This window comes from Vicugna pacos, chromosome 6 (genome assembly GCF_048564905.1).
Source record: "Vicugna pacos chromosome 6, VicPac4, whole genome shotgun sequence".
Taxonomy (NCBI): domain Eukaryota; kingdom Metazoa; phylum Chordata; class Mammalia; order Artiodactyla; family Camelidae; genus Vicugna; species Vicugna pacos.
In genome coordinates, this window is record NC_132992.1 from 17,178,262 (window position 1) to 17,196,349 (window position 18,088).

General features: G+C 42.1%; 1 protein-coding gene across 2 annotated transcripts in view; it reads left to right on the plus strand.

The window, feature by feature from the left end:
* SHC4 (SHC adaptor protein 4) overlaps positions 1-18,088 on the plus strand; it is a 109,824-nt gene that overhangs the window by 78,805 nt on the left and 12,931 nt on the right. For both annotated transcript variants that reach the window (XM_006208368.4, XM_072962485.1), the window contains exons 7-9: positions 8,121-8,244; positions 9,872-10,043; positions 11,746-11,806. In XM_006208368.4, coding sequence (XP_006208430.1) covers positions 8,121-8,244; positions 9,872-10,043; positions 11,746-11,806 — 357 coding nt within the window. The remainder of the gene's footprint in view (positions 1-8,120; positions 8,245-9,871; positions 10,044-11,745; positions 11,807-18,088) is intronic.

Sequence of the window (18,088 nt, forward strand, 5' to 3'; positions counted from 1 at the left end):
TAAATGCTCAGTAAATGCCTGCCAAGAGCACATGGCTGTATGCGATGAGAAAAAGGAACAGGTGATGAATACTGTGCAATACTCTATTAAAATAGATACACTTGAAAGTCTGTAGGGAAGAATGGACACTGGCCAAAGAGTGGGTAAGAGAGACAGGAACTAGTGAAGGGGGAACGGGGGAGTAGGAACGGAACACAACAAAGGATACCAGAAAAGAGCAGCCTCTTTGAATCAAGCCGTCGCTTCCCTAAAGAAGAAGCGTGTGCTATTTGGGGAAGGCCTCTGAACAGCAGAGCCCTCTCTCTCAGCTTGAAAAGGACGGGGTGAAAGGAGGAACAAATAGATCAGGAAATCTAGATGTTTAGTGACTTTGCCATCAGTCACTGAGTATCTCAGGCATGACAGTGCTCTTCAGGAAACGGTGGGAGGAGTTCAAAGATGAATGCCGGCCGCTGAGGGTCATGGCCGAGTGGGATCCACATGGTTGCAAATCTCCCCGCCTGCTTAAGGGAAGTAAGAGAGGCAGAGAAAATTACGATGCAGCTCATTCTCTTTGAAATCTCCTGTTCTGGTGCCTGAGTATTTCATCCGAGCTGAACTGCGTGAAGGGGACCCACAGGGATCCTGGCATGGGGACTCTGCAAAGGCATTTATGGGAACTGCTGACTGAGTTCATGGATGGGGTTTGAGAGTTGAGAAGAAAGGGACTCAGAAAACAGTTCAAATAGAAGTTTCAGCTTTTTCTTTCATTAGTCCCCAACATGTGTACAGGAAATAAGAAAGATGCTGGAGTCAGACAGGCGGGGTGGGAATCATAATTCTCCCAGCATCTCCCCATAGACCTCAGCCAAGTTGTTTCACATCCTGAATCTCAGTTTCTTTCAGTGGGAGTAGTAACATCTACTTGCTGTCGTCGTTGGGAGCACTAACAGGTGATACAGGGGAAGCATCATTTCCTTTCCTCCCTTCTCATCTTTCTTTCTCCTTTGGGGAAACAAGACTTAGAAACAGAGGGTGATTTTCTTGGGCAAAAAATATAGTGTCTTCTCATCACTTGCTGCTCCTTTCTTGTCCGCCCACCCCTTCTCTTGTTTACCTTGTTTATGGAAACCTCTGTGAGAAGCCACTATGTTCACAACATACCCACTGCTTGCCCACCCCTCTTGTGTCAAATCCTCCCCCCGCATCTGAGCCTCTGGACTTTAATTTCTGCACAGAGGTACAGATGCAGCTCTCGAGCCCAGAAACATTTATTAATTACATCCTAATATACAAAGAACTGAGCTAATTTTTATGGAAGAGAAGTAATTCCTGGCTTGCATGGGCAAGAGAAACATAACCCTGTAGGATGTGCAGGAGAAGGCAGGGAGCACAGAGAACCGTGCCTGGACTCTAGCAAGGGGCTGGAGAATAAGTGAATAAAGGCCCAGGCGGAAGAGCTGTGCAGCGGGAGCTTCGGGCTGTGGGTTTGGATGGTGTGTGCAAGAGTGGGGTTGCAGAGAAAGCAGAGAGTAGAAGTAGGGAAACCACGGCTGAGAAGATAGGGCAGAAACGGATTACGGAGGCTTTGAATGCCAGCCAAACGGTCACTGGAAGCTATAGAAGATTTTGAGCTTTCTAAAAATTATTCTGGCTTCTGCCATTCTACTGAAATTATAAAATGAGAATTTTTCTGACCGTTATATCTGTGTAAGTGATACTGGTGGGCAGGAAAGCAGTCTGGAATTGCAGAGTCCAGTTTGGAGGGTATCTCATTGGTCCTGAGCAGGGGTAGAGATGTTCCAAACTGCCCTGGGGAAAGAAGGGACAGTTTGGACAAAATTGTGAACTAACAGTACTTGGGAGCTATTTAGATACGAGAGTTGATAAAGAAATCGAGAGCAGATGATCCTGAGGATTTAACGAGCTATTGTATGCAACGCAAACATCTCGATGCCTGGCTCATAGTAAGTATGCGATAAATGACAGCTATTATTATTATTGTTGCCCTTGTTGTTATTGTTATTGTCCTGAGTGATGCGGCGTGGTGTTCCAAGTGTGGAACTTGAACTTGGATCTGGATCTCTGCATAGAGTTCTTTCAGACAACCCGACAGAGAAATAGACAAAAACGTCATCATTTGTTGTGTGCTCACCACATGCCAGGCATTGTCAGGAGCACATAGTCTTCACTGTCTTATTTCATCCTCACAAAAATTCTGTGAGGCAAGGTATCACTTCTGTTTTATAGGAGGAAACTCTGGAGTTGAGACAAGATGGTTTTACTAAGCTCACCCAGCCAGTAAGCACCTGGCCCAACTCCAGGTGTGGAGTACACACTTAACAAGGCACCAAGAAATGTTAAAAAAAAAAAAAAAAAGTTTAACTTTATTAGCAATCAGAGAAACACAAATTATGATTAGGTATCATATTTTGTCTTTCAGTTTCAAACACTGATCAAAGGTAAAACGTGATTTAGAGTAGTAATAACTCTTAACACTGCTGGTAGGAGTGTAGGTCCAAATGGAGAGCAATTTGGCAGTTTGCATCAAAACTTTAAAAAATGTAAATACTTTTCAACCAGCAATGCCACGTCTAAGGGAGTAAGCCATGCACAAAGATTAAAGCAATAAAGATCACTGTCATATGTTATTTACATAATAGGAAGAAGAAAACTCAGTATTCATAAATAGCAAATTATTTAAATGAATCCAATGAATGTACTCTGATGCAATTTAATTTTTTAAGCTTTTTTTTAGAGGTGGGTGATTGTGTTTGTTTGTTTGTTTGTTTTTTAATGGAGGTGCTGGGGATTGAACCCAGACCTCATGCATGCTAAGCACACACTCTACCCCTGAGATATACCCTCCCCCTCGATGTAGCAATTAAAGCTAGTGTTATAGAATAAATAATGACATGGGGAAAATATTCACAATATTATTAAGTGCAAAAAGCAGATTATGAAACAATGTGTATAGTATGATCCCAGGTAATTTTTTGGTAAAAAGATTGGAAAGATACATGCCAAAATATTAATAGTGTGTAGTTACTCCTGGACAGTGAGACTTATGTAATTTGTATTTCTTCTTGGAGTTTTTTTAAATTTTCTAAAACTCCGATAATGAATATTTATTACCTTTGTGAAAGGAAAAGAATGCTCAAAATCCCTGAATAAATACCAGAAAATAGTGAAACCAGAGACAATGCTAGAAAATCACCTAGTGAGTTGGGTTCATGCAGGGGAAAATGTTCAGTGGAGGAGAAGCCCAGAGGTGGGTGGAGGGGTGGGAGAGACACCAGGCCTTCAGGTGCAGGACTGGGGAAACAGCAGCTCTTAGTCCTAAGGGTGAGCAAGATCACTGAAGGAAGAACCCAGGAAGAAGAGGGCTGAGGTTCTCAGGGAGTGGGACAAAACCAAGAGATGAGTATTAGTGAAGATGGAGGAAGAGCAAGTTTCTCTGGGAGAAGACAGCTGGGAATGTCTCAGACTGAAAGGGAATTAAGGGGAAAGATGATGAAAAATGCCACTGAGCCCAGCAGTTGACAGGCTGGGTAAAGGCAGGGGCCAGACCTCAGGGACAAGGGGAGCCTGGCTGAGAGGCAGAGAGCCTAGGTTTCATGCTAATAATCCTAAATGTTCCCACTGTTTGCTTGATTCACTTTTTTAGCATTAATGCATTCAAGTCAGGGAAGCTGACACTTTTCCATCTCAGCTAGGACCCTTTAGTGAACTCATTTCATAAAAGGCCTTTTCTGTAGACAAGATGAGTTCTAGTAAGAATGTGTTGAGTCTACCTGGTGACTAATACAGCCGGCCCCTGTAATTGCTGTCAATGGGGAAATCTCTTCACCTCTTACGCAAATGTGTCTAGTACAGGAAGGTTTAAATATTCTGTCTGACCCTAGTTTACCTGGACTACCTGATATAGGAAGGCCATGGTCCTGAGTCACCGAAGAAAGTAAAACAAATACCACCTGTAAAACCAATTTAAATTAACCTAATTATGTATATTTATCTTTGTGGTTATAAAATACTTGCATTCGTCCTGGTGTCATTCGCTCACTGTAGTTGGACTGCTGGCTAGCTTCTTCCCACTGGTTTCTTCATAAGCAGTGCTAGACTTTTAGTCCCACAGCTCCATCTGGTGGTTAACCTGAGAAGCTGCACTTTTGAACTTCTGCTTTTCTAATAAAAGCAAAAAACAGAAACAAAAACAAGCCGACAGCAACAACAACGGACCTATTTAAAATACATATAAAATAGTAAAGAAGGGCCTGTTATTCTCTAAGAATTGTTCTCAGCCTCTTGCCCATAGCTATCCAATTAGGAAACCAAATGAAAAAGTCAGAGAATATGAATCTGAGATTCTTCTAAATCTAACTTCATAAAGCCCCCCATACCCAGAGTAGAACTGTGGGTCTGTCTGGTTACAAGGCAGGATGAAAAGGACCCAGGTCTGTGTCTGATTCCAGACATGGAGATCAAAGCTCAGGCCTCCATGCAAAATTATCACATCACTGGAAAGTCAGATTCTTTTCTGGTCATTGGGACTTTTATAAACTTGTCTTTCTTCCTTACCATTAGCTGAAGATTGGGCAGTTCTTGGCCAAGCTGGTACTAATCTGGGTTTTTGGAGGTGGGTCTAGCACTGGGGAAATGGGCATATTTGTATGTGATTCAAAGCTCATTCTTCATCTAGCTCATGAGCAGCCTAAAAAAGAACAAAGAGCATTTTCACAGAGCAACACGTGAGAGCAGCAAGAGCACCATCCACACGTGCGTCCCCTGCAGGTGGCGAGGCTGCGCGGAGCGGAGCGCCTGCCCAGGTCAGGCTTTTTGTCCAGCTGTTTCTTTGGTAGAGATAGGCACCACTATTTTCTCTTTTTCTTTCTGTTTAAGCTTTAAAAAGTAACAAGGTTACCTAAGGCAAAGCGGAAAATTATGTTGGTAACATCAGCCCAGGAACAGGACCAGGGCCTCAAGTGTCAGAATCAGAAAAGTTGAGAAAAATTAAGACATTTTAGAAGCACATGAGAAGCGGGAGAGGACAGTTGGTGGCTTTGGTTGATTCATTCATTCCTGTGTGCCCACGTGCTTTGCCTTGTTCCTTAAACTCCTGCAACAGAGGGAGGCTAGGATTTCTATAAAGCAGGAGGGGACTTCAAAGATCATTCAGTGCCTTGGCAGTGAGGACCTTGCTATAGAATAACTTATTCACATAGATCATGGCATAATTGGAACTTGAACTGGGATCTGAATCTCTGCATAGAGTTCTTTCAAACATCCTTGTTCTCTCATCCTTCTCATGGGAGGGACATTTCAGTTTTTCTTTCTTTATCTGTCTATTTTTTTTACTTATCTATTTATTTATGCTTGAATTTCCTGCCTCTCTCATTATCTTTTCCATCTTTATCTCCAGACATCTTCTTGATCCTAAGAGAAAATAAAATTTCAAAAATTATTTCCATTTTGATGCGATTTCCAGTCTTGATTTTTAATTGGACCAGGAATTTATGAGATGAAAGAAAAGATATCAAGTGAATTACCTTTTCTTATCACAGTATAACACAACTTCTTTTGAGCCAACTGGACGATGCATCTCCAAGGGCACTTTGAAGATTTAAGGATATGAGGTCTGACCAGGAAGGAGGAGACCATTGCCACGAATGACCCAAGCAATCATGTGTACTGCTCCTTGGTTGTGAGAACCTGCCCATGATGGGGGCTCCCTATGGGTCTCACTTCAGTAAAAGTGAAGACAGTTTCTCACAGTTGGGTTTTTGGTGTGATTCAGAGAAATCAGTATTTATTCCTTCAACACCTATTTTAAAAACACCTTCTATGCATTGGTCACTATGTGAAGCTTGTGTAGAGAAAAAGAAGGGGCAATATACAATGGCAGTCTAAAGACAGCCCAGGTGGGAAGGTATAGCTCAACTGGAAGAGTGCATGCTTTGCATACACAAGGTCCTGGGTTTAATCCCCAGTACATCCTGTACAAAAAATTAATAAACCTAATTAGCTCCCCTTCCAAAATAAAAATAAATAATATAATAATGAATAAATAAAATATCTTGGGGGGAGGGTATAGCTCAATTGGTAAAGTGCATGCTTAGCCTGCATGAGGTCCTGGGTTCAATTGCCAGTACCTCCATCAAGTAAGTAAATAATTAAACCTAATTACCTCCCTCAAAAAAAAAATTCAAAAAAAAAAGATAAAATAAAAGACAGCCCAAACATTTTCCCTTCGGTTACGAATTTTCTTAATTGAGTTTTCAAAACTGTAATTAGCTCCTAAGTCTGTTTCAGGATCCAAGTTGTTTCTTTAAAGGGACAACCTTATACGCAATGATAAGGAGTAGGTTATAGCTCAGGGGTAGAGTGTGTACTTAGCATTCACAAGGTTCAATCCCCCCCACCTTCATTTCAAATACATAAGTAAGTAATACATAAACCTAGTTGACCCCCACAAAAATTATTTTTAAAAAAGAAAAGTTAAATAACTTTTGGAGGTTTGGCACCTTAATGTTGTTTGATTTAGTAATACCACCCACCCCCATATACACAAATATCCCTTCCGGAAGTTCAGAGACATAAATCCTTTAAGTAAATGTTCAGCTAATTCTGAAATGAGAATTATCTGACATTCCTTGAGATGATTATCCGCATAAAGCTAGGAAACACCGTTGCATGTTCTACTGTCACCTGCCGTGAGAGGCTCTGCAAATTCCATTAGATGTGAATGGATTGCCTTTTACTTTAAATAAATACAAAATCCTTTCTAAGATAATGCAAAGCCTAAAATCATGCTTCCAAGTCAACACAGTTAAATCATTCTATCAAGACGGGGCTCTGCTCTCCTTGGGTGTCCCTTTTGGTAATATATTCCCGCATTAGTCCCACAGCTTCATACCTTCCCGGGTGTCTGATTCCCTGTGCTCTCATTTAAGCCTTTCCTGTTCTCAGAGAATAGCTGACAGGTTTTTACAACATTCTTGTATATGCTTAACCATTATCAAGCTTTTCCTCACCCCTCAATTCTATACAAACCAATTTGTTGTTAAAATTTTTCTCATGGGACTTACTGCCTCTCACTTTAAGCCATCCTTACGACCTTTTCTATGCCATCCTTATGAAACCACAAATTCAGTTAAATCTTCGTATGGTAAGGCCCTAAGCACGACACCATACTCTAACCAAGGCAAGCCTGATATTCCTCATGGTGGGGAGGTTAATTTATGGTCCCCAAACATAAGCTCCTGTTTTTACGTAGCGGCAGCGGCGGCCTTGCTAATTTGTGTGTGAGAGTCTGTCAGCGGCCCTCTCCACAATTTGCTTCTTGAATTTGCTCAGGAAAATTAGTCCTTTCCAGTAACTGCTTCTCAAATAAAGTGTCTCGTAAAAATTTTGAACATCTTCTGGTAATGTTGTCTTCATGACATCTTTATTTTGATGCTTATTGGAGATAGTTCTTTGGTAGGATTTCAAAGACAGGGCAAAGGAACGGCAAGCGGAGGGAGCGTTGTAAAAGCCCCTATCTTCACCAGTAGCTCATCCCCCATTCTGTTGGGGGGAGCTTAGAAAGTCACCTTTTTTTCAGTCATCTGTGGCACGCCATGTGAAAGCAAGACTACTCATCTTCCCCACCAAAATATGAAAAAGGATATATGTATGTGTGTGCATGCTTGGGACATTGTGCTGTATACCAGAAATTGAGACACTGAAATTGACTGTACTTCAATAAAATGTAAGTAAATTAAAACAAAACAAAAAACCCCTCATCTTCCCGCCAGGTTGCTGCTCTAAGCATCTTCTGGGTGGAATTCTAGATCTAGCACTGAACCAGAGTCACACGATTAGTCAAGCTGAGTCTGCCTTTATTAAAATGTGGGCCCCAGATATCTACCTCAAGGCAAAAAATTGTAAATGTTTTGAGATACTTGGTTGTAAAATATGAATGTTTCTTCTGTTTGATGCATGTGAAATATGAGGTATTCTTTATGCCATTTCAGAGCTGAAGAGAGCTTGTAAACCTGCTTCCTTTTATTCAGTTCCCAGTTCCTGTTCTGCAGGTGTTTTGACTTTATATACCCTTCTCTTACTGACAGTCGATGGTAATTGTTTTGTGTGTCCTCTTGCAGCCTGCCACATATTGGAGTGCCGCAGTGGAATGGCCCAAGACGTCATAAGTACCATAGGGCAGGCCTTCGAACTCCGGTTTAAACAGTATTTGAAAAATCCTTCTTTGAATACGTCTTGTGAAAGGTCAGCCAGGAGTTCTATAATTATTTGACTTACCGTATTTCGTTTGGTTTTAAAGTTAACATAGCAATTTAAATTGAGCAATGAAATCAGTAGTGTTTTTCCTACAAACAGGTACAGTTTCAGTCCAATCTAACAGTGACATTTTCTGTTTTTTCCCTCCATTCATATTTGTCCAGATATTCCCCCTTGCTCTGTAGCAGAATTAAAGGAAACACTAACAGTGGGAAGGGACTGACCCTGTTTCTCTGATGGTATACAGAACTATGAGTGAATCAGGCAGTATCATAAAATAATAAGCATCAACACATTTCTCAGATTTGTTTCAACCCCAGATCCCTTGCATTATACGTTTTAAAAAATTAAGGAAGAAGAGCAGAATAATAAGAATACAATGGCTGGAGCAAGAATTCCTGTTGGTTTGCTGGTTTGCAGTGCAACTAGATCAGCTCCAGCTAAGCTATGACAGGGGTAGAACACGACGTGACCCGGGGATCTGGCGGTTCTGTCTGAGGCACAGGAAGTCCACCAGGAAAGCTGAGCCCTTTCAGGCCTGTCAGAATCCACCACGAGTGGGAATGCAGTGAGGCCGCCGGCTAGTAGATTTCACACCCAAGAAGCAAAACTCTCAGGCACTTTTAAGTGCATTTCTGGAAACCCGTACTTTGTCATTTTGTGTCTCGGCCAACACTGGGTCTGGAGATCTCCCTCTAGGAGGTGGGCTAGGGTAGCGGAGGAGAGGAGCTCGCAGCAGGCCCTGGTGTTGGATTTTCCCTAGGGTAGCACTTACATCTGAGTGCTGTCATTTTGTTGACATGTAATGAACCCAACAAAACTGTGTGGGTTGTCAGTGGAATCAGCTCAGTCCAAATGGACTTGATTTATTCTTTGTCATAAGCAACTTTTACTAATTCCGATTTGGAAGAAAAAAAATCCTTTTTTTTTTTTTGCCTTGTTTCAATTTTTAAAACAATGCATGTTTACGTAAATCTACCCACTTGCCACATATGGTTCTGATATTTCTTTATGAATCTCATATATTCCAGATTTGTGCAGACAAGATAGTTGGCCATAGCTCTTGTATTATTTTCATCTTAGCTTAATAAACTGGGCCAGGCCCTCTGTCCAATATCTAAATTTTCTTCAAGCAAAGCATTTCCGAAATGATACAGTGAAAGCATTCTGGAGACAACCAGGAAAACTTTGTATTTTTATCCTATTGACAAAACACCTTACATTCAGGGAGTTCGTATAGATATGTAGATACATATGTGTATATATCTATATATATACACGCACATACATACATATACATAATACACATGCATATCTATGTATGTATATGGATATACACACCCATACACATATTTTATCACTGAGGAAAGACACAAAAGCATCACCCCTGGCACTTTTTGTTGGCTGACCCCACTTTAATTGTCTACAGAAAGCTAAACAACTCAACCATATGGTTGCTTCCATCCAGAAGTTTGACATCACTTAAGCACAGCTATAAACTTAAAACATGAATGTGAAGTTTTTCAGGACGATTTACATGGCTTTGCTCCCTCTGCATCCCCCACAGCATTTGAATTCCCACCCAGTGTCTTGGGGATGCTTTTTTCCCTTACAGTGAGGAGGTGCATGTTGACGGCCATGCCGAGGAGAGAGGGGATCATGAGTATTACAATGAAATCCCAGGGAAGCAGCCGCCTGCTGGTGGTGTTTCGGATGTGCGGATCCAAGTTCAAGCCACAGAACAAATGGCTTACTGTCCCATACGGTGTGAAAAGTTGTGCTATTTGGTAAGTAATGTTTTATTGCTATTGGAGCTAGCCATGCACTTCTGTCCTTATCACCAGAGAGCTTAATTTGAGGATTTCCAAATGCTGGTTTAGAGAAGGTATCATCTTCCTCATTACAGAGCCAGAGAGTGAATCATTGTCGGAGCCTGTATTAAATAATTTGTTCTCCTAATCCCCCAGCCTCGGCCTCAGGGGATGACCTCACATCTTACTTCACTGAGAAGACTAGGACTGTCCAACGTGTTACCCTCAACTTCACCCTTTCCCATCTCCAGGTCTTTCCACGTGTTCCTTAACTTTCTTCCTTAGCTACTGTCTCCATGGCTAATCTTTCCGCTGAGCTCCTGAGCCCACCCCTCCTCCCAACTCTGTGCCCTTGTCCGTCCTTCAACCTCTATGTCACAAAAAAGTTGGAAGAAATACATAGTGAGTACTCAGATGCTCACCACCTAGGTCCTACAGTTGTACTTTTACTCTGTTTGCTCTGTCATCCTGTGTAGCTATCTGCCATCCATCAATCCATCTTATTTTTGATGTGTTTCAAAGTAAGTTGCATCTTTTCTTTTTAATATCTTGTTTTCTTGCATCCCCTCCCCTGTGAAGTCGAGCCCCTGCCTCGCCTCCATGGAATCACTTCCGAGGGGTCTGGCCTTGGCCCTGGTCTCACCTCAGGCATGCCACCTCTGTGCGTGCTCCTCCAACCTCTCAGTCTCAGCCGTTACCTCCCTCTCCAGCCATAATGCCGCAAGCATTACATTGCTAGTTCATATCAAGATTAAACTCACCATTCTATGCTTGACTCCAAGCCAGATTCCTTTACTGATTTACACATGTTTATTAATAGCAGTCCTACTCTTTCACTGATCTTCAGTCTTTTCTGTTTCTCACAATTTGGGCCTCATATCAACTCAGTCTTCAAGGCTTAGGATCCTACCATGAAAATATCTTGAATCTACCCAGCCTTTATCATTCCTCTTGCGTCTTCCTCAGTTCTGGTCCCCACTTGCCTGGATGATTCTGAAAGCCCCATTCTTGTCTCTGATTTCATTCCTTTAAATCCTCCTATATGAAACTGCCAGATCAATCTTTCTGAAGGATAGACATTGCCCTTCTCAAAGGCATCAGTGACTCCTATACTGTTACTGAAGAGAGCTATGTGTATAAGGGATCATTGACGCCTTTGACAGCATGAGATTTTCAAGGATGAAAAGTGAGCCTGGCACACACCTCAGTAGAGTAGGGCTCCAGTCTGCTGGTTCATGGTTAAATAGTGGTTTACTCCATGGCCAGTGTTTGCACAAGTGTTCTGGAAATCACACTTTCTGGCTGAGACTTGGATTGAGTCCTGCAACGTGACCTCCCAAGCGGAAGCAGTAACTCTCGGATACAGCCCTTACATTTACCACCCCCGACCCCAGTCAGACCTTTCTCTGTAATGCCAAAGCAACGCACCAGGAGAGGCGTCTGTACTCGCCACCTAAAGTCTCAGTTTCCTTTTCTCACCTGTCAGGCACTTCCTGTGTCGGAAAGTGAAGTTGTCCACTAAATTCTGCTGGGAACATTATTTTGTTTTTAAAGTTTATGGGAAAAAAGATACTTTTTTAAAGGGAAAAAATGAAGACTTTTTTTTAAAGAAAAAAATAATAAAGCTTCTGAACTTATTCTGTGTTTGTTAATGTTTTGCAATTTGTTGTTCATACAGCCTGGAAACTCCAAGTGCAGCAGTGTATATGAGAACTGTTTAGAACAAAGCAGGGCCGCGGGTAGGTACAATCGCCCCTCTCCATCTGCCACTCTCCTTTTTCCTTTTAAGTTATGGGGTCGTGTGGGGCCCTTGCTCTTAAGTACTTCGTGGGAAAGTCAAGGGTGAACAACCAAACACGTGCTTCGGCTGCAGGCCTCCCGCGTTCTGAGAAGCCCAGAATGCCCCGTGTGTGTCAGTCGGGAAGCTGCGGTTCTTCCCTGTCCCTGTGTGCCCTTCCACCCTGCGGTTCTGCTTTCAGGGCTCTTCCACTGCTCTGACATCATGAAGGCCCTCTCACTGGAAAGGTGCTTGCTCTCCTCAAACCTCCAGGGAGTGCCACTTCACAGAACATCGGACAGTAGGCTCATATGAAAACTGATGCTCGTCAGAGCCGTTAGGATTAAGAGAAAACCTTCATTTCTGCTTGGCAGAGGGAACAAAAAGAAATCTGAAATGTGAGCATCCCAGTTAGAGGTCCATGTACCCCATACTTGCCAGGGCATGACATGTCTCATTACTGCACGTGATACTTGATGTTGGGGACAACTTTTCCACAACACAAATGTAGGGAATAAACTATCAAGATTGGAAATTAATTTTCCTAAAAACATTATACTGCTAGATAGTCATTGTATGCTTATAAGTTAATGAAAGTATTTATTTCTTTGGGAACAAAAGTTTTTGCCGCTTTAGAGGGGGAGGTAACTGGACTTTATAAATAATGCAGTGGAGGATGGAGTTGATAACCACACTTAGGGACTTAAATTAGCAGCAACTTGCCACCTAGAAGGTAGTCTCTCACTTCCAAGGATATTCTCATATTTCTTATGGGATTATGTCAATGTGATCCATTAATTTCATTATTTCTTATACAGTGGGGATACCTGAGGATTTGGTTACAGCTATGATTACCACTTTCCTCTACCCTGCAAAAATAGTAGAAGTAGTGAGCTAAGACAGCATTATAAGTTCTTTAAAAACATGGTTCTTTTTGATAGAAACTAAAATTCCATGCCATTCTTCAAAGGTATTTAAAGTCCCAAACAAGTTCTTAGTAATAGGACTAAAACAAATTGAATTAATGTCAAGAGTAAATGTCTTTTAAAAACTGTGTTCCCTAGGAGCTGCGGTTCCTTCCTTCTTTCCTCTTTTCCCCTTCCCCTGGAAATTCCTAACCTCGGATATAGTTTCAGGAGCATCCACACACGCTTTGTAGTATCGTATCCACCTTCTGCCCATGCTGAAGCTCAGTTTGAAATATCTCCAGCTCCTGTTCTATCTCATTCTGCATTTTCACTTATCCAATAAGGCACTCAGTGATTATAAGGACCTCCTGTGGGGCAGGCACTGGGCTGGGTGCTAGGGCTGGAGACACAATTGGCATTCATGTAGTTTGCAGTTTAGCCAGAAAGACATACCTTAAACCAATGCTTACGAATGTGATGAGTATTTCAAGGCCCAAGATGTTATGGGAACAAATAACAGGGAAACCCAACTTAATCTAGGGGGGCTGGAGAGGTTCTCCCTAAGGAAGTGGCAACCAAACCAAGACCTGAGGGATGAGTGGGAATTATGGAGAATTCCCAGCACAGAGAGGGCAGGGAGGGAGGGAGAGGGGGAGGGAGAAAGTATAAATGAGAGCTGGAATTCCTGAGTGTGCCAGGACCAGTTCCCTGGTCATTGCACGGAGAGAGAACAGGGAAGAGAGAGATAGTTTTGGACCCAGGACGGAGTCCTGTGGAACTCCAAATCGGTTAGCCTTGCCCAAATACGACTCCTTCCAGCTCATCTCCCTCCAGTCCACGAAACAGTCGTCGTGGCACACCCTCCTGTCTGCAGTCACGTAGCTCCTGAAGGGAACTCACTGCATGAAAATCCTCAGCATTCCTAGGATGATGCTGACTGTGCCAAATCAAGACACTATCGTCAGAGAAGAGGGCTATGCTTTCCTTCCTTTTCCTTTTTTTCTCAGGAGCACTCACCTTGATTTGATTTTTATTTTACGTTTTTAAAGTAGCCTTCCCCCTCCCCGTCCGTGCCGCCAAAGCATACAGTTAAGAAGGAATTAGTGGATAGGGAGGTACCATTTCAACTTTATTCAAGATTTTTCTTTTTGTAAGTGTAACCTTGTCCTAGAATCCAATTTACTGTTTCTGTTTATCTTGGTTTTATTTCTCCTTTAAACCAACATACCATGTAACCCCTTATTCTTTCCTGGCTTCCACATGCCCTAAGCACTATCAGATCTAAACTCAACAGACTTTTGTAATAAACACTTATTTGGAGCCTGGAACCTATTTCTATAGAGTTACTTTTGGCCATGATGGCTGTCTCCTAGACTAGTGACCGTATTCTGACATTTTTGTTTCCTGTCCCGGAGTTTGCATGTATATTTCGTAATGGCAAATACAGCACTAGGAAATTCTATTGCAAGCACCTGTTCTCCTGTTACACTGGTTGTGGGGCAGTCTGGGACCCAAACAGAGCCTTGGCACACTGCCTTCCCTCACGGTGACCTAAGGTAGCAGTTCACAGCTGGGAACCTTTCAGAATCTCAGGGAGGTGAGAGATGTTGTTTGTAGTTTGGAAAAGACCCTCCCACTGGATATCCTCTAACCCCTGAAGATCACTGCACTACAGCATTGTTTTCCTAGAAAAGCAGATTCTAACTTCCAGTGGGAACCAGAGTGCTAGGAAGCCATCTCCCCAGACCTCAGCCACTAAGACTGTGCGGGGTTGGGAGACTCAACCCCCGCACCAGGGGCCACAGCGAACAAGTGAAGTCCCTCTTGTTGAGGCTAGAAGGGCTTTTCTAACTCAGTGTGTGTTTACCCACAGACACCCAGAAGTCAGGGGCTCCTATTTTGGGGCGGGCCTGTGACTACTTGGGCATGTATTTAAAAGTGACCTGAAATTCACAACCAGTGACCAAACTAATAGAAGTTGCCAGAATAACAAATGGACTGTTTTTAATGGCTTTTCCCAGAGATTCATACGTAAGCATTTAAGAGACACCTAAACAAATATTTTCAGTAAGGTCTGGCTTTTTTACTCAAAGTAATTTGTTGATTCAAATACTGACTTGAAGCTTGAATTCTGGTGTATTAGAAACACTGCAGTAGGCGTCTCATTGTTGAAGGAGTTAATTGTATTTATTTCAAGACGTATAAAAGAGTTCTGCCCTTAATAATAAATTCCCTTGTGGAGAAAAATAATTAGCAGAATAGAATAATGTTTCCCCAACCTTCAAGTTAAAATGAAAATATTGATATTTTAAATAAAAAAGATGTTAATTTCCCACAAACCCTAAGAGCTTGCACTTAAAAACTTTGGTACATATAGTACATACAGCGTGTATGTATTTATTTTCTGCCACAAATCTTCTCTTCAGCAGGTTGGATAGGTTCTCAAAGTAATACTTGGCACGGAGAACTTTTGGAATGCATGGTGCCTGGCATGTGTGGTTAAGCTCCCATCAACCACACACTTTACCCTAGAAAGATTTTTAATTTGGGCACAGGGTGAGTTCTGTGGTTTATTTTTTATTTTATTTTTTTGATTGAAGACAGCATTACTGACTTAGATATAATGGCTCATTTGCAAAAAAGGAATGGTCGTTTTTGAGAGAGACTGTTTAGACATTGATGCTTTTGTGTAGCCCCGTGGGCTGGTAAACTCGATGTGGTCGGCTCGTGCCAGTGCGCTGGGGGCGGACAGACGAGTCAGCACCCCGTGCTAAAGGGTGCCTCAGGGTCTTTACAACATGGTGGGGCCACAATTGCTAAGAAAGGAAAACTGGGTAGACATTCAGTCATCTGTTCATTCACCTGACAAACATTTTTCTTTTGAGCACCTGCTTTATACCAGGCGTTGAAGATGTGGAAGTTAACAGATAAATGGGTTCTAATCTCTCCTCAGGACTCAAGGAATTTGCAGTGTCAGTGGGAAGGCAGAGAAATAAATAGAGACCTACAGTTTATTGTGGAGTGGCACCTTGCCCAGCCTGAGGTGCAGAATGTTACAGGACAAGTCGGAGTCAGGTCAGGAAAGGGACGGGAAGAATATCAAAGCAAGATATGAGCACCATGCTCAGCGTGCCAGCATCAGTGAGTAAGCACACAGCTGAGCAGCGAGGCAGGCACCGAGTTCAGTGAGGGGCTCACCCACACTCTCATTGTATCCGCATAACGTGTTTTAAGCTTGGCATCCCCATTTTACAGATATGAAAACTGACACTTAGGTTAAGTAATTTGCCTCAGGCCACACAAATAATAAGAGGTACCAGGGGGATCTGAACCCAGGTCCATGTTAATTTAGAAGCAGACCTCTTACAAACACTTTAAAAATTTTTTTGTTTTTTATTGAAGTGTGGTTGATTTACAGTGTTGGTTTCAGGCATACAGCAAAGTGACTCAATTATATATATATATGTATATATATATACACACACACATACATACATGTATTTTTTTCCAGATTCATTTCCATTGTGTTTACAAGAAATTGAATATACTTCCCTATGTTATCCTTGTTGTTTATCTGTTATATAGATAGTAATGCGTATCTGTTAACCCCAGACTCCTAATTTATCCCTCCCCCATCGTTTCCACTTCGGTAAACATAGTTTGTTTTCTATGTCCATTAGTCTGTTTTTGGTTTTTTACACACTTTTCATCATATTCCACTTTCACTAAATTTTTATGGGAAGGTACTCCTAAATAAATAAGAATTCAATCATGCATGAATTCTCTGCAGGATACTAATGTATTATGCATGTATTATAAAACATACACAAGAGTAGAAAATTTCAAAGTTAGAGTTAATGATAAATAGACATTTTCAAAAACTGTCTTGCTAATTACAATGGCTGAATACTGTCATTAGGTAATAACTCAAGGCCCAATATACATTTAGAGCATTTACTAATAAACAAAATAAACAAAATAGGCATAAATCCACATTTCAGTCTTGATAATTTTAACTGTCAGGAGGCCAAAGTTGATCTAATCAGATCATTATTGTTTATAAGTTCATAACATAGTTAAGGAGGAGCTTGTACTGAGTAAAAGAGTGATCTTCAGCCCTTGATTTCTTGGCAGTGGTCTTTTAGCCACTTGTCCATTTGTGAAAGTAAGTTTAGTTTAAATTGGATAATATAGTTGATGAATCCACTTAACCAAGCAAATGGAAACTGTCCTGTGTTGTAAAATGCAACAGAGAGGTAAGGTGCCCTGTTGCCCCTCCCTCTGTAGAAATCCCACTGCTTCCTCAGGATACCCCACATACAGAGCAGACATGGGACAAGGGGACGGGTAAGGACTGGACAGACAAGGAGTGAAGGAGGAGCAGGCAGTAGGCAGGACTGTAGTCTTCCGACCCGGCTTCCCCTATTTGGTGTGTTTTAGGTTTCCATACTTGCATCGTAAGAATCGTAGCACTATTCGCCATGATGTGAAATCCAGTATAAAGCTGGTCCCTTTTGGACCACATTGAAGGGGTTTAATTGACTGGAAGGACTGCTGTCGTTTTATAGTAAAACAGGGGAATGTCGACGTCACTACTTCGGGTGCAGCCTCACGGGGACCTTGCCAAGACTATACGTGTATGTGTTTAAACAGAAAAGCGAAAACATTCTATCCTGGCATTCTCAGGTCAGAACCAGTTGGATGGTACAAAGTACTTCATGCCATCAGGTAGTGAAATATTGTGCTGGTATCCTTTCGTTCTGTCACTGTTTGTTGATGTTGTAGTATATGCTAGGCAGGTGCAAAAGGCAGAGGTTGCAGCTGTGAACCGGACAGACAGCATCCCTGATTTCACGGAACATGCAGTCTAGATGCAGAACAGATGTTTAAAAAAGATGATAACATAGTGGAACGAATTACTTTTGTGATATGGGCTTCAAAGGTGAAGTGCAAACTTCTAGGAAAGCAGAGAGACAGAGTCTAGTCTGAGAAGGTCAGGGAAGGTTCTCTTGAGAAAAATGTGTTTAAACTGACACCTCAAGATGAGGGAGATGGAGAAGGGGAGGGAAGGGCATGTCAGTCAGAGAAAACGGCCTCAGGGTGGCGCTTACACTGCGAGAAGGCCCATGTGAGCCCGGTCAGAGACTGGGGAGGACTGGGGTGCAAGGGAAGCTGGGCACTGGCAGAGGGCCTGGGGCTTACTGAAGAGTCTGAGTTGTATCTGAAGAGCAGTGGGAGGCAGTGACAGGGTTTTTTAACCTCTGAGAAGTAGGATCAGATTTTCAGCCATAAAAAGATAATTTTGGCCACAAGGATTGAATGGAGTGGAGGGGAGA